A 27,608-nucleotide genomic window follows, 5' to 3' on the forward strand; every position below is an offset into this window, starting at 1 on the left:
TAAAGTCCCTCATCTCCCTCCCTGCCAGCAATGCCCTTCAATGGAGCCAGGGCTCCTGGATCAGCTCAAGAGGCTTTGTTGGTTTAGTTCCGCTACAAAGCTTCTGCTCCTGCCCTAGCTGTTACAGCCTACAGATTCCTGGTACCAATCTGATTGAACAACTTAATTAAAATGCAATAAAAGGAAAGTGGGCCAGATATGGCCTGCGGCAGACTAAGCTGAGAAGTCTGAGTCCACTGCCCCCTCTTGAGCCCTGAGCCCTTTCCCATATGACCAAAAGGCCCTGGGCAGTCTGTGACCATAAAGCTTGGATTCAGAGGCCTTTGCAGGTTATTTTTTCCAGGAACTCATTTCTCCCAACAGTGAGGCACCTCAGTGAATGTCAGGTTCAGATAAGACTCAGATCTCCCCAAGATGCCCAGTCTCTAGAACTCAGGACACACCATTATCCAGGGAGGAGAAAAAGAGTTTGAAAACACCCAACCTCAGACTCTTGAGATATTTTTACTTTATTTTTTTGTTAGTACTGTTTGAACTCAGGGCTTTATGCTTCATTGACAAATGCTCTTTTAAAAAATCAGTTTGGTGGGGTTTTTTTTCAGATCACCATTTATGGAAATATAATTCACATACAATTCATCTAGTTAAAATGGTGATTTTATTCTGGTGTGTTCAGAGTTGTGTAATCATCACTATTGTAGCATTTACTATTCTAACAAAAAATGCAGTAAGAATCCTTGATTTTTAATCTTTACTCCCCCTTCCCATTCTGCCTAATTATTGGCAATTATTAACCTACTTTCTGCTTCTGCAGATTTGCCTGTTCCATAAATTTCACAAAAATGGAGTCATATGACATCTATCCTCTTATGATTGTATCTATGTTAAATGTTTTTAAAATTGAGCCATAAGCCAGGCACCGGTGGCTCCCATCTGTAATCTTAACTGAGATCTGAGGGTCTAGATTCAAAGGCAGCCTAGGCAGAAAAGTCCTTGTGAGACTCTTATCTCCAATAAACCACTCAAAACCTGGAAGTGGCACTGTGGCTCAAGTGATAGAGCACTAGCCTGGAGCCCAAAGAAGCTCAGGGATAGCACCCAGGCCCTGAGTTCAAGCCCCACAACTGACAAAAATAAATTGAGCCATGTATAGTATGGCTTTTGGTAATTGAGTAACATTCTATCATATTAATACACTTCATTAAAAGTTGTAACAATTTAGGGTTTATGTAATGTCATGACATATCACCTGAGGTTTATCCATTCATTGATTGATGGTCACGTAGGTTATTTTCACCTTGTAGCTATTGTAAACAATACTGCTACCAACATTGATGCACCATTGTTGGTGTAGATGTACGGTTTAATTCTCTTGGATTGAAAAACTAATTTATTCTTGCGTCTCTTTGACATCAACGGAGCCAAAGAAGAGCCTAAAACCTCATTGCATACATTAATTCAGAGAAGGATGGTGAGGAGGACAGGAAGCTGGCTGGAGAGGTACCAATGGGTACTTAATCCTTTGCAGGATGACTTTTAACTTGATGGAGATCTTTGATGGCCACTGTTTGCCTTGAGTCTTCTAATTCTCCAATGCAGACCACTTCATCTCTCCTCAATGGAATCAAGTCCTTACTTCCAAACAAACTCACTTCCCAAACAAACTCCATACCCAGAGGGTCTGGGGGCTCAGAAGGGAATTCTCCCAGCTCTGGGTGGAGTTTCAAGGACTTCACTTTTGTCACTTTTATTGTCTCAGCTCCAGTTCTCAGAACTCTCTGTGTAGGAAGCAGGGAATTATATTGTGCCCTGATACCATCCTGTCCAGGCATGTGGGCTTGCTTTGCATCTGTCACCAGGTCCGTGTGCAACTAAAAACCTGAGAGGCAGAGGTTGCTCTGGACATCTAGTAAGTTGAACAGTAGGAAATCGCCAACATTTATTCATTTTTCACCTCTGAAAGAGGCCAGTTCATGTGGCTTATGGGGTTCAATCTGCTAGTCTCTGGCATTCCTCTCAGTGGCCTAGATCCAGTGTTCTGGGAAAGCTTTCTGTCCCTCCAGGCAAGCTGCAATTCCTCCCTAGACAACTGTCTAGCAGCCTTTCTCCAGTTCTTCAATCTAGTGCCCAGAAGCATGCACACAATAGCCAGGAAAAAAGAGCACTGAACTGGGAGTCAGAGACCTCAGCCCAGTCCCTGAACGCAGACACACTGCCTGTCTCCGCAATGGCCTCCCTACCTCCAGCTTGCCCCCTTCCATCCATGACCCTTCCAACCACCTGGATTTCAAGTCTCACATTGGTATCATGTGACCTTGGACTCCCTGCCCTGACTGGAAGATAAGGCTTTAGCTTCTATTGCCATGCCTACCTGCTGACAGTCCCCTGCAGACTCCTATATTCTGGTCACTTTTCCTCTTCCATGTGGAAGACCTCATATGCCTCCTTCTCTCCATGCCCTGCAAAGAGCCATTCCTCTGCTGGCATCAGCATCAGTATTTTAATGGCTTTTTTTTTTTTTTTGCATATCTGTCCTTGTCTGTCTCCCTCTCTGGACTGTTGGCTCCTAACAGTATCATCTAACTTCACCCTTTAATCTTTGATGTGAAACTCTTGTTTAACAGAACTAAGCAGGCAGGCTATGACTCATTCTCTCCATTTGCTGAAAATGGTCCTAAAAGATCCCATCTTGCCCCTGGGTCTTCTTTGAGCCTCATTTGTCCCCCCTGGGAGCAGGAGAGAATTGATTTTAAGGACCTTTGCAATTCCCATGGATTAAGAAACACGTTTGAATCCTTAGCCTTCCCGAGCTGAGCTCAGGGATCCTTCCTGGATTCAGGGGAATGGAGGGGTCGGGGTGGGGGAGTGAGAGGGGGAGGAACTGACTAAAGGCAACGTTCCAGGGAATGTTGAGAACGATTATTTTCTGTTCTTTGAAAAATGTTCTATTTTAATTCAGGGAATGTTTGCAGCGCACCCACGTAGCACATGCCAGTGCTGGGCAAAGTTGTAAATACTAGCTTCCCTGGATTTTCTGAGATAGCTGCATTCCCTAGAAGTGCCTTGTCCAAACCCCGTTCCCCTATAATTGTTCGCTGGCGCCAGGAACTGTGGGTGCACTGGGCGAGCCTTGGTCCCGGTCCCCAAATGTGTCCCTGCTGCCCAGTTGGCAGGCACCTCTGAGCCAGCAGGGAGGCCCAGAAGCTCAGAGCCTCGGCCGGGGCGCCCTCTGGCGGCGGCGCTCGGTAACTACCACCCGGCGGGGAGCTGGCGAGGGGAAGGGGGAGGGAGGAGGGAGGAGGAGGCGCGGGCAGGGGAGGAGAGGAAAAAAGTTGCGCTGGGAAGTTTGGAAAGTTGGGAAGTGGCTGCTGCGGGCTTCGCCTCCCTCCGCGCGTGTGTGAGGGAGCCGGGCGAGCGAGGGAACGGGGAGAGCAGCGAGCGAGCGAGCGAACGCCTGCCATGCCCATCAGACTCCGCCTCGGCGCGCCCGGGCGCGGAGCTCGCCCGGACTCCCCGCGGCCCGGCCCGGCGAGGCGCGGCCCCGGCCCCCCGCCCCCCGCTCCGGGTCCTCCCCTCCCCCCCACCCCGGCGGCCCCAGCCCCCCGCCCGGCCCGGCTCCGCGCCGCTCTCCCGCCCTCCTCTCTCCCTCCCTCCCGGCCGCAGAGCAGCATGGCGGAGCCCGGGCAGCGGCCGCGCGGCCGCCCGCCGCCCCTCTGAGCCGGGCTCGGGGGGGGCAGCCGGGCGCCCCAGCCCCGACCCCCCGCCCCGCCGCGCCCTCCGCCGCACTTGTCCCACCGCGCGCCTCCTAGAGCGCCGCGCACCCCTGGGATCCTGGTGCGCCCCGGGTGCCCAGCGTAACCCCAGACCCTCACCAACTCCGGGATCTCGGTACCGCCTCCCCTCCAGAAACCCCGCGTACCCCCTCCCCCGAGCCCTAGCGCGGCGCCCCCGGCACCCTCACGCGCCCCCGGGATCCCCGCGCGCTCGCAGAATCCCCGGGCTCGGCCAACCGGGCTGCGCGCCCTGGAGAGGGGCCCCGCCCCGCCCCGAGGGTCCCCCTCTTCCAACAGACGGAGCCCCGCCCCAGAGGGACCCCCAGGTCCGAAAGGGACAGCCAACCACGCCCCAGCAGGGCTCCCAGCATCTCGCAGCTGGAGCCTCGCGCTCCAGAGGACCCTCGGTGCCCAGCTGGGGGCTCCCCGCCCTACTGAGGGGACGCCGCCCGGGAGGGTCCCCCCGCGCCCCGCGGGCCCCTTGCAGGATGCACGCCGCCCTGGCGGGGCCGCTGCTCGCTGCCCTCCTCGCCACCGCCCGCGCCCGCCCGCAGCCCCCAGACGGAGGACAGTGCCGGCCGCCCGGATCGGTGAGCGAGCGCCTGCCCCGCCACTCTCCCGCCCGTCCGGCCGCCCCGGCACCCCGGCACCCCGCCTCTTGGGGGGCAGTGGTCTGGCTTCTCATTCTCTCACCCACCTCAGTCCAAACCCGTCCCACCCCGGTCCTGCGTGCGGGCACAGCTTGGGCACCCTTCCTTCACGTCTCCTTGCCCGGAGCAAGAGCCCAGATGGGCGCTCCCTCTCCCTCTCCCTCTCCCTCTCCCTCTCCCTCTCTCCCTGGGGTTCCTTCTCCACTCGCTAACGCTTTTGGGCTCTCTTCTTGACTTCTGGTCCTGCTTGGGTTCCCCCCCCCCCTTTGCCCCTTTCGGGCTCCCTTCTGACTTTTATCCTGTCTTTAAACGCTTCTTTCTCTCCTCTCTTCCTATATTTCTGGCACTTTTCTCCGACGTTCAGGCACACTCTGCCCCTTCCCAGGCCTCCCTCCCTCTCCCTGCCTGCAGGTTCTGAATGAGGGCTCGCTGTCCTCACGTGCGGATTCTCACTTCTCTGCAGCCCAGGCCCCAGCACCTACCACCTCAAGTGCTCCCGATTCGCGAAAAGGGGAAGGAAGAGTCTAGGGGAGAGAAAAAGGAAACGCTAGCACATGTTGGCTTAGTGTTTCCTTGGGGGAGGAGGGTCAAGTAATTACATTCTCTTCCCTAACCCAGGAATCCCTTGATTTTCCCCAGAACCCTTCTGCAGAGATCCTGAGTTGGAGGCCTAGAGACTGGGGAAGTTGCCTAGGGTCTTCCTGTGCTGTCCTGTGACAGGGAATTAGTTGACCTTGGGTAAGGTGCACAACTAGCAAGCTAGCTTGCCTTGTGCAGAAGCAGGGAGGACTTTAGCCAGCTAGCATGGCACTTATCCCCAATATGCTAAGATTTACAAGTTTTGTTACTAAAGGAAGGAATGGTTTTCCTCAATCTTCAACCCGTGTTTTTTTTTTTTTATTTGTGCCACAATCAGGCAAGAAAAAAAATGTTAAAGTTTACAAGTGGTCAGTGGAGCTTTTTGGAATAGAAAACGAGCTTGCCTGACAGAAATATTAGTCTCCTGCCCCTGCCCTTTACCCTGGTCCAACTCTGGATGTGGAGAAATGGCTCTGGTGTTGCATGCCCATGCATCCACCCATGCACACGCCCACGCCCGCACGCACACACACACACACATACACACCTTTAGTGGGAGTTAGTTAGGTCACAGGAAATGACAGAATTGGGGATGGAGACCAGGTATGCATTTTTGGTGGAGGAATCTGGAAAGCACCCAGAATATGTACATTTCTTAGGATTAATTCTATGGAACGCTCTCTTCCCAACCCAGAAATTGAGCTTTGACTTGGCTTTGCAAGGTTTTAAAGCACTTTCTCATCTATGGTCTCAGCTAGTGGAGCAAAGTAAGTTAACACCCCCCCCCCAAACCTGCCCTGCAAGAAGAAAACCCATATCCACCCCGATGAACGGGAAAAGTAGCTGTTGAAATCAGTGTGCTATTTTTAATAGGTGTTCTGCTTTCAAAGTGCTTTTGGCATGTGTCTTCTAATGGTTGTATTTAAAAGTTATATGACTTCCTCCCTTCTTGCCAGAGCAGGACTCTCTGTCGTCCACCACCACCCCCAGCCCCACCCTCCACATGAAACACCACCCAGTGAAGGTTTGGCTTGGCCAAGCAATGAGTGTTCTCAGGTGGTGTGGCAGTCCTTGGCTCTCCCAGTGAAAGCAAGTCATAATGAGAGCCTCTCTTCATTGCCCACTTTCTCAGTGCCTGGCACTGCTCTGGGGGCTTCTCACAGCATAGATGGTATTGTTATTTTGGCATCAGTACTGGGACTTGAACTGAAGGCCTGGGCATTGTCCCTTAGATTTTTTTCCACACAAAGCTAGTACTCCACCACTTGAGCTACTGCTTTACTTCCAGATTTTCTTTTAAACTGGTTAATTGGAGACAGGAGTTTCCTGAACTTTCCTACCCAGGCTAGTTTTGAACCATGATCCTCAGATCTCATCCTTCTGAGTAGCTAGGATTACAGGCGTCAGCCCCCAGCCCCCAGCAGCCCTTGCTCTTTGGAACAGCTGGAGTGGGTCTCTCTGCCTTCTGTCCTCCCTTCCCCTGCTACCCATCTAACCCTGGTGTGGCTCCGCTTCCTTGTGCCTCACTGCCTGGCCTCTCCTCTCCCCCTTGCAGCAGAGGGAACTGAACTCCTTCCTGTGGACTATCCGGCGCCATCCTCCAGCCTACCTGTTTGGCACCATTCACGTCCCCTACACCCGAGTCTGGGACTTCATCCCGGACAATTCCAAGGCAGCGTTCCAGGCCAGTGCCCGTGTCTACTTTGAGCTGGACCTGACTGACCCCTATACCATCTCGGCTCTGGCCAGCTGCCAGTTGCTGCCCCACGGGGAGAACCTGCAGGATGTCCTGCCTCATGAACTCTACTGGCGCCTGAAGCGCCACCTGGACTATGTGAAGCTGATGATGCCCTCATGGATGACACCTGCACAGCGCGGCAAGGGACTGTACGCCGACTACCTGTTCAATGCCATTGCGGGCAACTGGGAGCGCAAGAGGCCAGTGTGGGTGATGCTCATGGTGAACTCGCTCACGGAGACTGACGTGCGCTCTCGTGGAGTGCCCGTGCTGGACCTCTACTTGGCCCAGCAGGCTGAGAAGATGAAGAAGAGTACAGGGGCCGTGGAGCAGGTAGAGGAGCAATGCCATCCACTCAACGGGCTCAACTTCTCCCAGGTAGGCATGTGTGTGCCAGCTCTGAGCAGCAGCCTCAGGACCTTGCTCCTCTGCTCTGATTCTGTGTTTTGTTTGTTTTTGCCCTCCAGCAGGCAGCCAGAGTCAGATCCTTTCCCCAGAAGGAGAGCTTCATTCTGGCCCTGGGACAGCCCTGGGCCGCTATGGTAGGATGCGAGGAAACTGGTGTGTGCCAGAGTTTGTGTGTTTTCTTCCATTTCAGTGATTCCCTGTTGGGGATATCCACTCTCCACCTGCTGTGCTTGCCTGAGCAGAAAGAATTTCCCTGGGAGCATCAGAGAGATCCAGAACAAAAAAAAAAAAAAAAAAAAAAGAGAGAGAGAGGGGAGTTGCTAGTTTGTATCAGTCTTTCTGCAGGCCTGGCGTCTCCTGAGCAGGAGGCCGCTGTGTCTGTGTGGAGAAGGATTTGGTGCCTGGAGTGCACTGTGTTGAGTGGATAGCATCAGGTGTTGTGGTTCTGGCCTATACTAGCACTGATTTGCTATTTCTGCAGAATTCCCCCGTGCTCTGCGACCCTGAGACTTGGGAGAAAGTCAGCAAAAGAGACGTTGGGGGTTAATAATTTCAGAGAAATGTGTTTGCTTTCAAGCCGACAATTCTGATTTCTGAACCTTAAGGTTGGGGGGGGGCAGAGGGGGTAGGGAGTGGAAGTGGCAGGGAGAAGGGAGAGGCTTAAGAGGTTTAAAGTCTCTGGCTGCCAGAGGCCCTATCCAGTAAAATGTCATTAAAAGCCTGTTTCCATGGGCAGAGGTCACCCGTAACTCACTGGTCCCAAACTTAACTCCGAGGCCCTGGGGACAATGAATTCACATCTGTGCCTTGAGAACTGAGCTGTGGATCCCAGGTTGGTGGTTCCTTCTCCAAGGAGGTCCTAAGACAGGCAGATGCCCTGAGTGAGGGGTGGTTCTGAGACAGCTGAACTTTACCACTGGAATCAAACCTGCTAGTTTGCTGCTGAGATGTTGCAAGCTTTTCACCAGGGAAACCATGGCAGAAACTGATCCCCCCCTCCTCACCCCATACACACACATACACACTCCTCTTCCAAGATCTCTGGCCTTTGTTTTTCCAGGGGAAATGCAATATTGTCCCCAGGGAGGTAAGAAGCCAGATTGATTTGCCGGCCAAATGAAAGGCGGGTTTGTTGGTTCTCCTGCTGGCTCTCCCATAACTGTGGAGTCCTTACCCAGAGGGCCCCAGTGGCAGGGATATTGGGGCAGTTAGTCACGCCCCGCAGGATACTGACTATGCCTGACTCCTTCTCCACGGGGGAAAATCCTGTGTATTCTCTACCCCAGTGCTGAATTCTCTGAACATAGCGGCTTGCTCTCTCTGAAGTCAGTTTTCCCTTGCCAGCCTCACGAGCTAATATTATCTGTGTCAAGCTCTTCCCCCACTCCACCCCCAGCCCTCACCGCCCATCTTATTTTGGGGGCAGTTTTGTGGGAGGCCTCTCTGCTCAGAGACCTCATGTCAGGGCTCAGTCTCTTCTTTAAGTTAGGGAGGTGGGGGATCCACCATTGGTCTCAGCACCCCTCTTTATACCAACCACAGAGGAACCCAACCAGGGTTGAAAGGGAGCGCTCCCTGGTTAAACAGCCCCTAGCTTTAATCTGTCTCTCTTAAAACAACAAAACTATCTTTCTTCAGAGGGGTCTGGAAAGGCTGCTGTTCAACCAAATGATGGCTCTGGTAGGTTGAAAACATTTGCTGCAAAGTGAGCTTATGTTTTAGGAAAAGTTTCTGAGAAGCCATTCATCGGCCGGCAAGGAGCCCACTGACAGTCTCTCCAAAGCCTATGTTTGAAGATCAAACAGACTCCAATTTCTGTTGTTGCAAAAACACACCCACCCTATCACCAGCCCAGGCCCGCTCACTCATCAAATTGTTCTTGGGTCCAGCTTTTCCATAGCACCCAGAATGCAAGTCCTAAGTAAAAGAAAACAGGAATTTCTCTTAGTTCCTAATCTAAACACCCTTCACCACCTGCCCAAGCATCTGACAGCATCAATTTGTCTTGCTGTCATTTTGGAGGGAGGTGATGAAACCTCTTCTTCTGTCCTCCTGGGCAGTCTTGGACTAACTGGGAAAGGTGGGATTCTAGAACCTTCTTCCCCAAGTCAGAAATGCAACCACTTCTCAGTAAATTGCATGCACGCATGCACAGTTTGATAGGAACATCTGTGATGCATTATTGCACCGAAATATCTGTTAAGTGCATCAGTTTTTTTTCCCCCTCTCTTTCCTCGAAGCATTACTGTTATTGCAAAATATTTGAGTTGGGGTGGGGAGAGAACAGTGAGAGGAAGGTGAGAAAAAGAAGCCTTTTAAGGCTGCCACTCTGGGAAAGTCTGAGATTTTCATTTCATGATTTTTTTAATGTCTCTTTTTTTCTGGATAGAAATACCATGTGTTTGCTTGTTAAGTGGATAAAGAAAGATTAAATTTGGGGACATCAGGGGCTACAGGGGCTACAGGGACCACGGGAAAGCTTGTATGGTTGGTGTCTGATCTGCTAGCGTAGCTTGGAAGATCAGGCCAACGGATAGGTTTTTTGACCTCTAATTTCAAAATAAACTGAAGGCGCTAGATCCAATATCAGCATGAGTTTTGCCATGTGACCTTGGGCAAGTCAGTTCCTCTCCCTGAACCTTTTTTTCTTTGCCTGTGAAATGAGACACCAAGATTAGGTCATCTTTCAAGCCCCTTCCAGCCCTGACATTCCATAGGCTGATTCTAATCAATTCCACGTGCCAGACACCCAGCAGGAAACTCCGCATGCCTTTCCATTTCATTGAATTCCCTGGATAACTTTACTATGGCTTTCTAAGGTGGGCACCAGAGAAGTTGAGTGACTTGCCCAAGGTCACATGGCTAACAAGGAACAGAGCCAGACTCTTAAATGAAGGATGTGCTCTTCCTGCTACCCCATGCTGTTTCTTAGACTTCCTCCTGGCCAGGTGCTTGATACCCTCCTGTAATTTATCCTGTAGTCCTCTTCTGCCTTTAGGACTTGAGAGCTGAACATTTTCTTTCTTGAGGAGTTTGTACTTACAGAGAAATCATTTCCTTTGACTCTGGGTCTTGAGTAATGATACGTAGGCAAGCCTTTTAAAGATTTTCCTGCTATGTTATCACTAGCTCAGTTTGGTGGGTAAGACATAGAGAACTGTATATAATCTTAGGCAAGATTTAATGTTTCTGGCTTTTGGATGGATGGAGTAATAGTTAACCAGCCTTTCAAAGTCAAGTTGGTTTTGTGAATACATGAAGATACTACCTTTAGAAGGTTGTAGAGAAAGTGAACGACTTCCTAGCTATGATTGACAGTATGATCAGGGAAAGGGAAGAGGAGGGCTGCTCTTGAAGCATCCATGCCTTTCTTCCAGCCTCCATATTCACTGTCCCAACCTTAGCTCAACAAAATGAAGATTTGTTCAACTGGGACATGTTGGCACACCCTTTACTCTTGGGGTCCTGGAGACCTGAGCCTTAGGACAATTGACCTGAGGATATTCTTCGAATCTGTAGATCCTGATCAACTTTGCCTGCTACTTCCAGGGACTGGTACTAGCTTCTACTACTCCCTCTGGGGTGCCTCAATCCTCCCCATCCACCCTACTCCTGTACACTAGAGACTATGTTATGAGGTCCTTCCAGGGAACGTAGGAGAACAAAGATCCTCTACACTATATTTTAACCAACATATGCTGGCATCACCAAAGTGTATAGAGTTGGAACTCTAGAGCATGTCTGCCAAAAGTGTCCAAAATGTTTATAAAATTTACAAGTCTCCTACAAAGGGAGATGGAAACCACAAAATCAGGTGCTGAGGTTTGTCTCTGCACAACACGTGGCATTGGCTCTCACAAGTATATTCTCTTACCCTCCTGGCAGTGCTACAAGGTTTATTGTCATACCTATTTTTAAAGACAACAAATTGAAAACATTGAATCATTTGGCTTTGATCACTTAGACAGGCCAAGTGGACTCAGGGTTCAGACTCAGGTCTTTCCCCTGCTAAAGGCCAACCTTTTTAGGTATCTGAAAAATGGATTTGTTTTGGTGTTTAAGAGTCAGATGGCATTAGCTGGTATATTTGTGTGTGTGGGTATGTGGAATGGTAGATTAGCATGCACGTGAAGGGAGATCTTCATTTTTTACTAAAAAAAGTAAAATGGATAATTGAAAAGTGCTGAAACTAGTTTTGTGCCTGGCTCATAAATTGGATCTGAAGGTAATTCTAAAGTATGAGTTTCTGAAGACATTTTGGGCACCGACCGCCTCCCTGGAATGCATCTTCAGCTTTCCATGGGACCGCTGTAAAGATGGCTAAGTCTGCACAGTTGAATTGAGAAAAGTCTCCTCTATCTATACTCTGGGGAAACAGTAGGTCTTAGTAAATGCACAATAAATACTTGCAGAACGGATGAGTTAATAAGCAATAGTCAGCAACCATGATATAACCATCCTTAATTCCCTTCTATCATCCAGCCCTGTGTGCGTGTGTGTGTACATGCGCGTGCAAATGCCACCTAGGCCTGGAAGGAATCTGAGTATAAGCACACCAAGCGGTATGCCCAGGGGCTTCCTTACCATGTGACAGACATTCTCTGAGCATCTCCACACCAGAGGGTGAAATTAGACATTGATTTAGAAAGGGGAGCATGCTTCAAGAAGCACATGAAAGAACAGGGTCTCTCTATGAAGCATGAAGAATCAGGGACAAGACAGGCTATCATTTGAGTGTTCTGTGCCTTCACTTCCACAACTATGAAACAAGGCTAGTCATGGCCACCTCCCAGGGAATAACTGCAATGTCCACTCTCAGCTAATATACTCTTGGAAGGCCACGATGCTGTTGTTCCCCATCCTCTGTTCCCAGACCCTGCATGGGCACAACCAATGAGCTTTCTGGTTGAATGAGTGAGGATATGAAGGAAGGAGCAGGCTGGGATGACAGAGAAGATCAAGCCTGGGCAGGTGCTCCGCAAACTATGCCACAACAGGCTGAGGCTCTTCTCTGTTCTGAAGGCAGGCAGCATGATCACCCTCTGGAACGAACAGGCTTCCAGCAAGTAGCTTTCAGCAGTAGTCCTGCCCATGATGGATAACTCAGGCTCAGAGGCTCAGGGGTGGGGTGGATCAGGCCCTCCAAGAAATGCAGGCTGAAGAGAAGGCACCAGGGAAGGTTGTGGTGGAACAAAGGAGACAAGTTAGGTCAGGGAGAGAGAAGGACTAGTCCAAAGTTAGAGCTAAGGTAAGAATAAGGGCCTGCTTTGAATCTAAGCTTCCCAAACTGTGGTGTGAATGTCTGGGTCCCTCTAAAATCCACATGCTGACACTTAATTCACAAGGTGACGATGTAAGAGGTTGGAGAAAGGGGCTTTGGGAAGAAAGCAGTGCCTTTCTAAAGGGACATGAGGGTCCTTCTTATTCCCTTTTCCACTTCTACTATGTGAGGACACAGAGAGGCCCATGTGTAAGAAACAGGCCCTCATCAGCCACCAGATCTTCTGACACTTTGACCCTGAACTTTCCAGCCTCCAGAATTGTAACAGATGTGTGTTGTGTATAAATTCACTACTGTTGGGTATTTTGCCATAGCCTCATCGATGAGTCAAAACAACCTAATGATTTTGCCATCTTGTGTCCCTTGTGTAGGAAGGAATCACCAAAAAGCTGGAAGTAGAGCTGTGGCTCAACTGGTAGAACACCAGCCTTGAACTTAAAAGCTATGGGACAGTGCCCAGGCTCAGAGTTCAAGCCCAAGATTGGTATGGGGGGTGGGGAACATGTGTGTGTACATGCATAGGCATGCTAGCACAGCAAGTTCTCTATAACTTGGTCAATCCATGCCTTAGAAATCTTAGAGCTCTGTGTGTGTGTGTGTGTGTTTGTGTGTGTGTGTGTGTGTGTGTGTGTGTGTGTGTGTGTGTGACAATTTCAGAAGCAAGAAATTGGAAGGTTTAACCATATCTCCAAAGGAGATTGAAGCTCCAAAGCCAGAGGTGATGAATCTAGCCTCGAATCAGAAGGTTCCAGGCTCCAAAGCTCCAGGCTTCTAAGCCCAAACAAAACTCTTGAGACTTTGGGAACCAAGGAATGGTGAAATCTTAGAACATGAGGTTCAGAGAGACAGTTGGGGACTTAGAAGAATCCTCACATCATGAAATTCTAGCCTCTTAACTTTGAAGCATTTTCGGCTCATCAACACAGACTTCTAAAATCTTTGAGTTGGAAAGGGCCAGTGTTCAAGAATTCCAGTAAGCCCCATCTGTGAACACAGTGTCTAATTCCCCCCACACACCCCTCCCCCCCCACACACCTCACTCCAGTTCATGGCCAGAGAGAAAGCCTTACTGCCAAAGCGCTTTCTGATGGAGATAAAAATGGGAGCGTGCCATTGTTAATAGTTCCCATTTGGACATCTCTCAAAGCCAGGAAGAGGTCGCCTGGTAATGCAGTTTTTCTAGGGAGGAAACTAAAGAATGCTGGCCAGCCCTGAAGCCTGCCAGCCTGGGCTGCTGACGTTTTTCTCCCCCTTGAGTTTGCTTCTAAATATTATCCACTTCACTCCCTTTTATCTTCTATCACTGGCTCTCTGTCCACCCACTTAATCCACAGGCAGCCGGTGGCCCAGCCTTCAGTTTTTCTCAGTGGCTGCCAAGCCGTCTCGCCAGGCTGCTCCTCCAGGATGCACAGGCTTTTAAATCTAGGCAGTATATCCGCTGGAACACAAGACTGTTGCCCCAAGCTTGGAAATGTGTTGCTTCTGCTAGGCCTCCCTCCTTCTCTAGGCATTTCCTCTTTTTTTTTTTTTTATTCCTGCTTCTGAATCCCAAGATTTCCAAGGCTCAGCTTAAAGCTATACCTCCTCCAGGAAGTCTTCCTAGAATGCTCTTAGGTCTGATCTGCTCTGGAAGATTGGGTCCAGAGTTTTCTTTAAAGATGCAGCCACATTTATTTTGCCGCCCTCCTACCCCCAGCGGAATTCTTTTATGACATTTTTTCAGCACTTTGATATTTTTACTTTGTAATTACTACTTAGGCACTCTTTCCTGATTCTAAACTGCCTAAAAATGTGCTCATAATTGATTACAAAATCGGGCCAAAGGGGCTGGGAAGGTGGCTCAGTGGTAGAGTGCTTGCCTTGCAATGCATGAGGCCCTGGGTTCAATTCCTCAGCACCACATAAGCAAAAAAAAAAAAAAAAAAAAAAAAAAAATCGGGCCAAATGTGTCACAGAAATCCCTCAGTCTTTCCACCTGAGACATGTCCGCCATCTTTAGTATTGTCTCTGGTCCATTGGGTCAGAGCTTAATAGCATCCATGAGTCTGGTGAGTTTGTCACAGTATCTGCATTCTGAAATTTTTTTTTTCTTAGCTGTCAATCATGAACAAAGACTTTTTTTCCTTTCTTTTACTACCTGGAGCACAGGCACCCTTCCACCCAGGCTGACTCCACCCAGGCTGACTTATTTTCATTTAAAAACATCTAATTTAGTGCTAGGGGTGTGGCTCAAGTAGTAGAGTGCTTGCCTGGCATGCAGGAGGCCCTGGATCCAGTCCTGAGCCTGGTAAACACATGCGCACAAAGTCTGATTTTCTCCTCTCACTGTCTTGATTTGGGAGTTGCAGCAAGGCTGAGCTGTACCATCTCTGCCTGCTTCTCTTATGACTCTTGCATCCAGTCCTTCCCAGTTCTCCATGCACTGGTTTTGTGCTGTTCCTTTACCTAAATGAGTAGAGTTCCTTGAGGACCATCTTTGTTAAAGGCCTGGGCTCTTCAGACTTTTATCCAAGCTCACCAGTTTGGACTGCCACTGTGGACTAATGTCATCTGATCTTAACTCAGTAGATTCCGTTTGTGTGCACCAATGTGATTGGCTTCTAGCACTGCGTTTTGAAAGGCCTGATTGGTGAGTTGTACTTGGGTCATGCCGAATGCCTAGCCATGATTGAAAATTGCCAGAAGGTCATCCAGCTAGCACCATAAACAAAATCAAGCAGGGCTGCCATTGAGGCCGTAAGATGCCTGGGTGGTCTCTGCATCTGTACATGACCCTAGATTCTGTCCCTTCTTCTGACTGTTTAATGCAAGATGATTTTATTGGGTAACCTGCCAGCCTTCACAGAGGCACTTGACCACCATCCCCTCCTCAGACAGGACATGTATACATCTCCCTGCCCTCAGTGTCCAGACCTTGTCACCTTTTATTCCCATGATTCACCCTTCCCACTGGATCAAATTTACTATCATTTGCTCCAGCCTCATGAGCCTGTGTTCTCTGCATAAAGCTCCTTCTCTGAGCCCAGTGCTGGTGGCTCATGCCTGTAATCCTAGCTATCCCGGAGGTTTAGATCTAAGGATTATAGTTCCAGGCAAGCCCGGGCAGGGAAGTCTGTGAGACCTTTATCTCCAATTAATCACAGAAAAAGCCAGAAGTGGTACTGTAGCTCAAGTGATAGAGTGCTAGCCATGGGCCCAGAGTTCAAGGCCCAGGCCCAGCAAAAAAGAAACACACACACACACACACACACACACACACACACACACACACACACACACACACACACACACACACACACACACACACACACACACACACACGAAAAAAACCACTTCCTCTTTGCTTCCTTTATTTGAAGTAGTTCCCTAGTCTGATTCCATCTGTAGAGTCCCAAATTAGTCTTTATGTAAATTTACAACCTGGTGTTAGCCTTGAAAAAGCCTCTAGGTGTTGTTCCTCCAACCCTGAGTTGTAGTGTCTCTGTGCACACAATCTGCACTTAGTAGTAATGCAGGTAACCTCCAATGAGTTATATAGCCTGTCTTGGCCTCTGTTTCCTCATTTGTCAGCTTCTTAAGCAATAGTACCAGACACACAAACGTTCAGAGATTAACTCATAGCAATTTTTTCCACTTTTAAAATTACCATCATTGTACAAGTTTTCCAGAATCGTTTTAGTTCTTACTGTGTGCCAGATACAGGATATGTGCTAGAGACACAAAAGCAAGCAATAACATATTGAGACCCAGATGCTTCTTTTCTGGGCAGGGAAGGATACAAACAGATAAGACTTAACACCACAGTGGGATGAGGGAGGTGAAGGCAGGTGTGGCAGAGGTTGTAAGTACACAACCTCTCCAGCCTTGGAAAGACCCAGGAAAACTTCCTGGGAGAAGCTGCAGGGACACTAGCTGCCTTTACCCTGGTAAAGGCAATGGAGTTCTTTTTAGACTGAGGAGACCAGTGGTGCGGTCTGGGCCTAGAAACCAGGATGAATGAAACCATCTGCCTAGGGTCTGTCCACTTCTGCCTGGCTCAGTGCTACAAGGTCAGCATGCCAAGTAAGCCCATCTCGCTCTGGAAGGGAAGCCCCCAAGTGCCCCTGGAAACTTTGGAGGCTGCACTCCATTTGAGGTGCTTGTCAGTGTTCCTTTGAAGGTGCATCTACCTCCGCCCTGTCTTCCACGAGTACCAGGGTGTGTTGCCTAAGAGCAGCCACACGGTAGAGCAGGGATGTGGGTGGCACATAGTGGGCACTTCCTAGGCCAGGTGGAGCCAGCCTTACCTGGGGAAGCCAAGGAGCAAAGATAAAAAAGACCAGGCCTCCTCCCCATCCCTTGATCTTTTTCTGTTTAAAGGATTTACCCTTCTTCCTTTCTATTAGGGTTAATTAAAGTTAACCTGGCTTGTGTTATGTCCAGTGGACTTAATGTGCTTGAAAGGCCTTTAGTATTTAAGCCTTGGGTCCCCTTTGAAAGCCCCTTTAGAAAGACACAAGCAGAAAAAGCCATCTGGAAATCTCCCAGTCTCATCTTTTAGCTGTGGTTTCAGAGGGGTTCCCCTTTCTTGGGCTGTTTGCCTTGATTTTGAGAGGAAACAAAAGCCTAATTGGCAATGATAATTCCAGGTAATTTTAATCATTTGCATCCTGCTTGCAGTCTCCTTAACAAGGAAGGCAGCAGAGAAGGGGCCTACACCAGGTTTCCTGGACCTTGTCTAATATGGTTGCTGAGCTCAGTAAAGGGACTAAATTTGTTCTTGGCCTCTCAGAGCTCCAATTATATGGATCCATAGATATCAGCTGGATAGCAAATGCATCGTTTGATAACCAGGCTCTCTGTGTTGGGGCTCAGATGTAGCTTGAAAAGCTTTGGATGAAACATTGGACATGGGATGGGTCAACATGTACTGTGAGATCTCCATGGAAACAAAGGATGGTCATTGTGCTTGACCTTGGCTGGTATGTGTAGTGATTATTGCACTGTGGAGTCTGCTGGTGGGCTTGCTGGTAGTTTTATGTTCTTCCACTTGTACGGGAGTAGTTTTACTGGGGAGGCTGATGAGATTAGAATGTAGCTTTTTGATGAAGATAGTTTTGTGAGAGACTACAGGTGGGCTAGGAGCTGGGAGAGGGCTGTCCTGGGACAAAGGAGACTATTAGCCGAAGATGCCAGGATGGAAAAATGTGGAATGTAGTTTAAAAAAAAAAAGCCCTCTACCTCTCCTTACTTCACCCTTTTCTATCCAGCCCTCAAGATAGCCATTGTTATTTAGTCCTGTAGTGTTAGGCCTCAAGTCTGTTACAGTACATTACTAAGCCAATCGTGAAAGGTAAATATTTACCCCATTATTTTTGGGTAGGTGCTGGGGCTTGATCTCAGGGTCCTGAGCACTGTCCCTTGGCTATTTAGTTCAGGACTGACTCTCTGCCACTTAATCCACAGCTCACTTCCAGCTTTTTGGTGGTTAATTGGAGATGAGAGTCTCATAGGCTTTGCTGCCGGAGTTGGCTGAGAAGTGCAGTCCGCATATCTCAGTCTTCTTAGTAGCTAGGGTTACAGGCATAAGCCACTAATGCCCAGCAATTTGTCCTCTTTTTTTTTTTTAAAAGGAAGTTGAGGGTAAATACTTTGTGTAAGATAATGAAGCCTGGATCTGGGCTTAGGTATTTTAGATGTCTTAAGCAAGAAACTGGACTGGAGTTGGAATTCCAGCTTTCCCACTTTGCCTGGATGGCTAAGATCTGTTTCCACATCTGAAAAGCAGGGGTCTCACAATAGTATTTACCCCCTGGGGTTGTTGTGAGGTGTAAATGAGGTGAGGCCTCAGAAGTGCATAGCTGTAGGCGGGGCACACAGTGAGAGGTAATGAATGTTAACAGGGGTGGGTTAAGTAGTGGTCATTTTAATTATTATTGTTGGCCCCCTTTCAGGCTGTTTGTGTGTTGAGGCAAAACCCATCTTGTACAAAGGGCGGTTCTCCATCCCTTGCTCGACACTGAGCATCATCCAGGGCAAGGATGGCTGCTTGGTTGGCCTGATGAGAACTGTGTGGTCTGACCACCCAGAACATCGTCATTTTTTTCCCCCTGACCATCTGTGGTATGCAATGTCTGACCATATTCATTCTGGCTCAGCTCACCCCCAGTCTCCCGCTGTTTCCTGGAGTGGGGACAGGGAAAGAAGGGATTGAAAAATTTGAACTAGACCCCAGCTTGAGACCCAGCTCTCTCCTGGGTTAGATGGATGATTTGGTACTCTCCCTTGATTGAACAAATGTCCTTTTTGTCCACTGCTCTGACAGGTGGAGGAGGTTCAGCACAGCAGCTCAGAGTTACTAGGAGAATCAGGTACGATAGAGCTTGGTCAGGACTTCATTTACAAGCATTCAGTGGTGCTCTTAGCACTAAGTATATATGCATTTTTCCTTTCTCTTTCTCCTGCCGAGTAATACTCTAAATACTTAGTGAACTGGATTACTTATTATTAAACAGCTCATGCATCCATTTATTCTTTCATTTGTTTGCCAAGCACTACTGGAACCCACAGTGTGCTGGGCTCAGTTCCAGGACAGAGGGATTCAGAGATGAACATTGGCTAAGAGGAGAAAGGAGGGAGTCTAGTGAGACCCAGGAGAGGGGCCTCACAACAGACATGCCAAGGATGAGTCTGAGTGCTTCACAGCACTACCCTACTTTGTCTTCATAGTGGGATCTCAGGGAGATTCAGCCCCATTCCACAGGTGAAGAAACAGAGGCCCAGAGAGGTAATACATTGGCCTGGTTATACAGCAAATGAGTGGAGGATCTGGAATTTACACCATCCACTCTGGCTACAGAGCTTGTGCTCTGAACCCCTCTGCATTGAATGAAAAAGTGAAGATAATGACATAGATGAGGAGAAGGAGGAACTGGAATTTTGAGAATAGGGGTTCAGCTCTTCTGAGATAGGTAAGTGATGACCAGGACAGAGATTTGAGACTTTGGAGCTTCCCTTTCGAGGAAGGTTGAAAATGTGTAGCAATGCTAGTACAGATGGCTGGGAGGCTTCTCTGTAAGTGCCCTGTAGGTACAGGAGTGGGGAAATGTGACAAGAACACTCCACTCACAGTAGTTAGACAGATGTACTGTTATACAACCCATGATGTACTGTTGAGTACTTTCCTGGGCAGAGAGGACTTTGCAGGAACTCCAGTCATCTAGATGTCCTATAGGTACTCCCAAGAAGGATAAGTCTACATCCCCAGGAGTTTTATGAATTTGCAAATGCTCAACTGTATAAAATAAACCTGCCTCTGAGTGCCTAGCTTGGCTTTATTTAGTATGAAACCACCTGAGCTCAGTCCTGAAGGACCAGGAATGGCCCCTGGGTTCAGGAGGAGCATCAGACACACAAGCTGGTTGCAATACTGATCAGACTGAGAGAATCTCCTGATCACGGTGGAGAACACTGGAGGGAATCACGGAGATAGTTGGCCATAGAAGTACACAGGGGCCACATTATGTAGCCGTGGTTCCCATGGTAAAAAGTTGGGGCTTGAGTGGAGGTGTGGCTTAAGTTGGTAGAGCACCAGCTTTGAGCTTAAAAGCCAAGCAAAAGTGTGAGGCCCAGATTTCAAGCCCTCTTATTGGCACCAAAAAAAAAAAAATGGTTTAGGCTTGATCTGGTTGCATGGGAGCTAGGGAGAACTTTCCCTATTCCTGTGTTCTACAGAATTTCTTCCGTTTGCAAACAGACCCATTGATTCATTTATTCCTTCGTTGGTCAAACTGGAATACATCCAGTTTGGCATGAAAAAGCAACTGCCCTAGACAGGTCTATCAGAAGACGCAGGGTCTTCAGCTTCTAGGACAGAAATTCAGGGCAGTGTTGTCTCTTAGAAATTAGATGGTAAAGTGTGCTAAGGCTAAATGCAGCCAGCTGCCCTGGTACCTATCAAGGCCTTTTGGGAAAAAACCTGACATGGCCACTGTAGGGCAGATCTTGTATCCTTACATTTCACATGACCTATTAAATGGCCGGAAGGAGATTCCACCTGTTCAGAGTGCGGGTGAGTGGAGCCTTCATTTTATTGAATGCTTCCTAAGCTAAAGTGGAAGGTGGAAAGGTCTGCAGCGTGTAGTGAGCACACTGGGTTGAGGTCCAGCAGCATGTACCAGGGCAGCCACCCTACCCCTAGAAGAGTTCCCTTAGTAGTGTCAGCTTGTTTTGTAAACCAGAAACCACAATCCTGCTGCCGCAAAGCCACTCTCTAAGCACATTCTGACCTCACTAGAACACAGCCCTTTGTATTTTATTGTCTGTTATATGTTTACATTCTGTCTTCCTCGTTAGGCTAAAGTTCTTTGAGGGTAGGGACTTCATGTAATGACATTGGGTTCCCCCAGGGTGTGGCCCCCAAGTATACACTTAGGGATTCTGTGTGCATCTGTGAAATCATCAACACTATCTACAGACCATCACCTGAAAGTCCCTGGCCAGCCACCTTGCCACAGTACCCAATTTCCAGATGTTCCAATCTGGGAAGTCAAACTTCTTGGCAGCCACCTGTAGTGTCCCACCATCACCCAGTTTGAACTTTGGGTTGTCTAGACAACCAAGAGCCTTCTTACAGCCTCATCTTCTAACCATCTCCTGTCCTTGTGGGACAGGGCTATCCCACTGATCCTTTATTCTCAAAGTGGCCCCAGGGCTTTCATTGGGCCACCCTTTGGGTGGGAGGTGCTTCTGCTTGGATCAGCAGGATCCTCCCAGCTCTACCCCACAAGCTCCTTCCTCACACTTCTGTGTTTTTTTTTCCAGGCCACGGATCAGAGCTTCTGTTTGCTGGTCATTCCGTGATCCTCACACAATATAAATGAAAGCTGCTAAAACCAATAAATTCAAACCATGTGTGGGGCACAGGGAGACGCCTGGACGGCAGAGGGCCGCAGTGTGAGGTGGCGTCTGCTCTGATGGTACCCAAGCTGATTTGTATATGAGAAAAGTAAATATCCAAAGCCATAAACAGCCTGGGTCTCTCATTCTTGCTGGGATTCAAAAGCATTTAATAGGAACACACACTCTCTGTTTCTTATAAACAGAGCGAGAGTCGCTATGTGTACTGACCTAAATTCTGTGTTTTCATCCTTGGGAAAGCCAGCCATTTATTCTCAGTGGAAACTGCAGACAGGCTGGGTCGTTGGGTTAGTTCCTTGTTTCTGGTTTTGGCAGTTGATCTAGCACTTTAGCTTTATAAAGAGTTACCTCTCCCTTTTTCCCCTTGGAGCAATCCTGGTTGATTGTCTTAACATTCTGTGCTGCTTTAGCTGAATACCATGAGCTGGGTGGCTTATAAACAACTGAAACTCATTTCTCCTGGTTCTGGAGGAAAGTAACTCCAGAACAAGGTGCCAGCAATTTGTGTGGTAAGGACACAGGTGGCACTTTTTCCCTGTGTGCTTACATGGTAGGAGGCCACGTAAAGGGAGAACTCTGGTCTCTTTGGTCCCTTGAGAGGGCACTGATCCTATTCATGAAAACTGCACTCCGATGACCTCCCCAAGCACCACCATCATCCAAAGGCCATCATATTGGAGATCAAATTTTAGCATATGAATTTGAGGCAGACATTCACATGGTAGCAGGGGCTGGGCTGGGATGGTTCTTTCTTTTCCCACCCCACACTGCTGAGGAACATGAAGTCCAGAGATATGAATGAGCATGCCTGAGAAATCATACATTGCCCATGAAATCAGGGCCTCCCTGAGACATCTTTCTCTTCTCTGTTAGGCTCCTCTAGTGCATTTCTTTTTTCTGTGAATATATCTGTTCTCCTTAGCACATCCCCTCTCATTTCCTGGTTCCTCCAATGTCTCTGAAACCTTCTTCTTTTTGGTCTCTAAATCTTCTGTTATTCCCCGCCCCCCCCTCCATCCTTTACTATTCTTTTTTTTTTTTTTTTTTTTTTGTCGGTCGTAGGGCTTGAACTCTGGGCCTGAGCGCTGTCCCTCAGCTCTTCAGCTCAAGGCGAGCGCTCTACCACTTGAGCTACAGCGCCACTTCCGGTTTTCTGGTGGTTTATTGGAGATAGGAGTCTCACAGTCTCTCCTGCCCGGGCTGGCTTTGAACCGCGATCCTCAGATCTCAGCCTCCTGAGTAGCTAGGATTACAGGCGTGAGCCACCAGCGCCCGGCTCCTTTACTATTCTTGTTTTGAGGAAAGTATCTAGGCAGTCATCATAAACCATAGGACTTCCAACAAGTTGTTTCTTTGAGTTTTCACATATGTAAGTTGGGTTACAAATATCTGCCTTTCTAGGATGCTTACACAGATGAATAGAGCTCAGGCATGTTGCATGATGGGTGGTTTGTGTCACCCTACTTCCACCATCCCTGGACACCTCAAATGATTTCCATATTAAAAATGAACTATTCATTAAAATTGCATACAACTGAATCTACTATGTTCCCATATACATAGAGTAAGTGTACATAAAACTGATGAGTTGAACTGGACTCTGGTTGCTCACACCTATAATCCTAGCTACTCAGGAGGCTGGGATCTGAGGATCATGGTTTAAAGCCAGTCCAGGTAGGGACGTCGTGAGACTCTTATCTCCAAAAAACGACCAGAAAACCAGACGTGGCACTGTGGCTCCAGTGGTAGGGTGCTAGCCTTAAGCTGAAGAGCTCAGAGATAGCACCCAGGTCCAGAGTTTAAGCCCCATGACTGACCGAAACAACAACAACAAAACTGATTAGTTGAATGTGTGGGTTATATGGGCATTGATTTTCCAGTTTTGATACTGCACCATAGCCAAATAGGATGCTACCATTGGGAAAACTGGGTAGCAAGCATTACCTTGTATTACCTCATATGCATCTCTAGTTCTCCCAAAACAAAAAGCTTAAAGAAAAGAAATAGGGCAGGACACCAGGTGGGTTATGTCTGTAAGCCTTGCTACTCAGGATGCCAAGATCTCTGGGGATCAGGGTTTGAAGCCAGCCTGGGCAAGAAAGTCCATGAGACTCTTACTTCCAATTAAATGCTAAAAAGCTGAAAATGGAGCTGTGTCTCAAGTGGTAAAGCACCAGCATTCAGCAAAAAAGCTCAAAGGCAGCAGCCAGTGCCTTAATTCAAGCCCAGGCACCCTCCTGGCCAAAAAAGAAAAGAAATGGATTAATCTTTCCAGTACTCTCATTCTCTCATTCTTTTGTGCTTTCTGCATGTGCATACTGGGTTAGTGAACACAAAAAGAAAAAAGAGGAGACTTGGCTTGCCTCCTACAGGTATGCAAAGGACCACCCAACTTAAAATGGCATGCCACTCTCAGCTTCTACCCTGCTTCCCTGACATTTTTTTTCCCCACAGCACCTATCACCAGTTAGCATTCTATATATTTTGCTTCCTGCTGTACAACTCCATGACAGTAGAAATTATAGTCCATGTTGTCTGTATCTTTCACATCTAGAAAAATGCCTGGCATTTAGCAAATAATCAGTTTGTGCTTGTTGAATGACTGTGAGGTGATAGGTAGGAAATAGGCACACAGGTGACTAGAAAGAAGTTGGGAGGGGGTAAACACCAAAGGGGAAGAAAGCAGGGCCTCCAGGTAGGGGAGATAGTTGAGGAAATATCATTTTGATTGTGGGGCTTTCCACTAACCCCTGTTATGAGAAGGGTAAAGCCCCAGCTTCTTAGATGATATCTACTCATTAATTCTCTCTTAGTCACTCACAGGATGTTTCTTTGAGCCATTACCATGTGTAGGTCCTTTTACTGCAGGCTGTGGTGGGGTAGAAATCTTGCCCTTGGAGGCCTGCAGGAGGGTAGAAGATAGGACAAGAAGATCATTAAGTATGGACAGGATGAATGATGCAGAATCCCTTAAAAGTCTGGGAAGCCTCTTCTTAGTCTAGCCTGGGCTCAGTTTATCAACTTCCTTTTCCACTGTCCCTCTGGCAGCAGGGGGCTCTCTTCAGTGCTAATCAGACCACTCCTTGTAGTTGTGGATACCATGCTCCTCCTCCTCCTTCCTCTTGCTTCTCTAAATTCTGCTTCTTATAACAGGTCTAGTCGGACCCTTCTTTTGCAGGACCCTTCCTTGACTGCCCCAGCTCCCATGATTGGTCTTTGATCCTCTGTGCTGTTTCAAATCTGCGCTATACCATTTGATCCTCCAAAGAAAGCCTTGTGTTTCATCAACTTTGTGTTTGTCCATCTGGGATGGGAGCTGGCTGATAAGCCCAGCCTGGATTCAGGCGGACAGTAAGTCTTTGGCAGTACTTGTGGCTGGATGGACTTGAGAGCAGTGGGAGACTGATTCATCCTCAAAGAGGACAGGCTTTTTTTTTTTCTGTCATTGACCCGAACGCTGCTCCTCATTTAGAACCACTGGCAGTTCAGATAGGGTTGGATGTCTGCCTTTACAGTGTTTCAAGTGTGCTGTTAACCAAGTAATGATGCAAACAGTCTGCCCCCAGACAATGCCTCACAGACTTTGGGAACTAGACTGTTAGTTCTAACATCATACTGGAGCCTGGGCTCAAAAAATTCTTATAAAAGATGTGAAAAATATCTTTGCAGTGTTTATTGCTCTACATTCACTCACTGAACAAATGTATTTTGGAAATAAACCTTTTACTGTAGAGCAGCTTTGATTTACAGTTTTATTAAGCAGATAGTACAGAAAGCTTCCTTCAGCCAGTCTCCTTGTTATTAACTTCTAATGTTAGTAGGATACGTTTATTGCAAATACTGAACCAATATTGATGAATTGTCATTAACTAAATTTCATACTTTGTTAATTTCCTTATTTCTGCCTAAAGTCCTTTTATTGTTGTTGTTCTAGGATCTCATCTTGAATACTGTGACATATATGTTGCCACCTCTCTCAGCTCTAAAAGCTTCTTAGACTTTCCTTGATATTTGGACATGATCTTGAGAGTGTTCAGTACCGGCCAGATATTCGTCCCTCGAGTAAGCTTTGTCTGACTAATTTTTTAAATAATCATACTAGAATTACATTATTTTTGGGACAAAGACCACAGAGGTTATATGCAATTCTCATCACATCATATAAAGGGGTCATGCTACTAGTAAACATGACCTTGAGTACCTGGATGAGGCTGAGTCGGTCAGGTTTTCTCCATGATGAAGTTATTCTCCCTGCCCCCATCATTCTATACTGTACACTTGGAAAGAAGTTACTAGAAGCGGTTCATAGCTAAGGGTGGGGAGTTTTGCTCCCCCTGGACATATGTGCTTTGAATGCCTTACTGTCTGCTGGGCATTGTAGTAAATCTAGACAAAAAATAGAATAAGGATCAAAACAAATGATTCTTTTCCTGCCCAGAACTTTCTAGTGATGAATAAATAAATAATGTTAGGATATAAACAGCCAATGTCAAGGCTCTGAGGCCTGTTTAATGGACAGAAAGGATTTGTGGAGCCATGTGTGTACAGGGTGGTGTCAGGATATAGAGCAGAAAGAAGGTGGGGGGAGGTCTCCCTGGGCCTGTAGATCACAGGAAAGCATTTGGATGTTATTCCAGCAGGGTTTGTTATTCAAACCATTGGTTTGAAACAAGGGGAGATCAATTTACTTTTTATATGAAAGATGGCTTTGACTGTGTTGTGCCAAATGGGCTCTCTTGAGGACTAGAGTGGAGGAAGCTGGGAGACCAGCAGCATGACTGCTATTGGAATAATCCAGGTAGGAGATGATAATGGCTTGGACCTGGAAGAGCAGGCAAGATGGATTTGACTTTGTTTTGGAGATGGAGCCAAAGGGCACTTGATGAGAAGCTTCTGCAAAGAGAAAAGACATGGGTGCCGTGCTTGCACATTTTGGTCTATGGTAGTGCCATGAGCTGAAAGTAAGAGAGCTGAGGAAGGAGCAAGTTTAGAAGGTACAAGTTGAAGTCCTGAGTAGTTGCTTAGAGAAACTCCATGAGAATCCTGTTTGTCAGATACATTATCAGCACCACCTTTGAGTTGTATCCTATACCTGGAACTTAGAATAGTGTCCTGTTTTGGTGATTCAGATGCAGCTCTTCTCAGTAGACTAAGCTACTGAAGTATGGGATGGGAGAGTCAAATGTCAATGGCAGATGATACTGGATTCTGGTAAGCAGCATACCAGTTACCCAGGGGTCTGGCCACTGGGACCAATCACTGACGGCTCAAATCTTGTGTGCCAAGCACATTCTGTTTCATCTCAATGACCAGCCCATAGCAATTTATTTTTAGTAGGCATATTGGTTTGTGTTGACATAGTAAATTCCATTGGGTATTTATTGGCCACTACCTGCTATCTTAGGCATGATCCCTGATCTCCATCTAGGTTGGTAGGAGGCATTAACGGAATTGAAGGCACAGACAAGCTTGTGTAAAATGTCCAGCAAAGAGTACACAATCATACAAGTACAGCTTTAGAAGGAAAAACAACAATAACACATGTCTTCAGAGACACCTTTCCTAGGTAAAAACAGAACTATAGGCTTGAGAAAACTGGGCCATGTGGCCAGAGCTTCTGTTAGGAAATTAGAAAGAAAGTATTAGTAAAGTAAAATGGTAGCACATCAACCAGCAAGGGGTCAATGAGTGCTTGTCTTAGTTTGGTCTTTTGTAACAAAATACCATAGACTGACTGCCTTACAAACACAACATTTATCTTTTATAGCTCTAGAGGCTAGAAGTTTGTAAAGAGGATGTCAGCATAGCCAGAATCTAGTGAGGACCCTCTTCTGGCTACAGACTGCTGTCTTTAATATCCCCCTGTGACAGAAAGCAGGGCTAGTTAGCATTCTGGAGGCTCCTTTTTAATAAATAGCACTTATCCATTCATGGAGGGGAGTCTATCCTCATGACTTAATCACCTCCCAGAGGCCCCAACTCTTAATACCATCACACCAAGGGATAGGATTTCAGCATGTGAGTATGTGTCTCGCATGTGAGTATGAGTGAGACACAAACATTCAGTCTATAGAGGTACTGAAAAACTAGCTGCTGAATGAGTGAGAGATTAGAAAGTAGATTTTTCCCCCCAGAATCAAGTGCCTGGAGGGCCTGCAATCTTAGGATTCGAGTTGAGGGGCTCCCACAGGCAGGGAGGAGGGGGACTTACTGTTGGATATAATGAGTGAAAAAAAAAATGCTGGAGGAAACCAGATCCTGAAGAAAGGCTTTTGAATTTC

General features: G+C 47.6%; 1 protein-coding gene across 1 annotated transcript in view; it reads left to right on the forward strand.

Annotated features, from left to right (window-relative positions):
- Positions 1-3,837: 3,837 nt before the first annotated feature.
- Trabd2b (TraB domain containing 2B) overlaps positions 3,838-27,608 on the forward strand; it is a 207,567-nt gene continuing 183,796 nt past the window's right edge. The window contains exons 1-2 of the mRNA XM_069987285.1: positions 3,838-4,363; positions 6,558-7,118. Coding sequence (XP_069843386.1) covers positions 4,262-4,363; positions 6,558-7,118 — 663 coding nt within the window. The 5' untranslated portion in view covers positions 3,838-4,261. The remainder of the gene's footprint in view (positions 4,364-6,557; positions 7,119-27,608) is intronic.

Source organism: Dipodomys merriami, unplaced genomic scaffold (genome assembly GCF_024711535.1).
Source record: "Dipodomys merriami isolate MVZ:Mamm:240054 unplaced genomic scaffold, mDipMer1.0.p SCAF_34, whole genome shotgun sequence".
In the NCBI taxonomy this organism is placed as follows: domain Eukaryota; kingdom Metazoa; phylum Chordata; class Mammalia; order Rodentia; family Heteromyidae; genus Dipodomys; species Dipodomys merriami.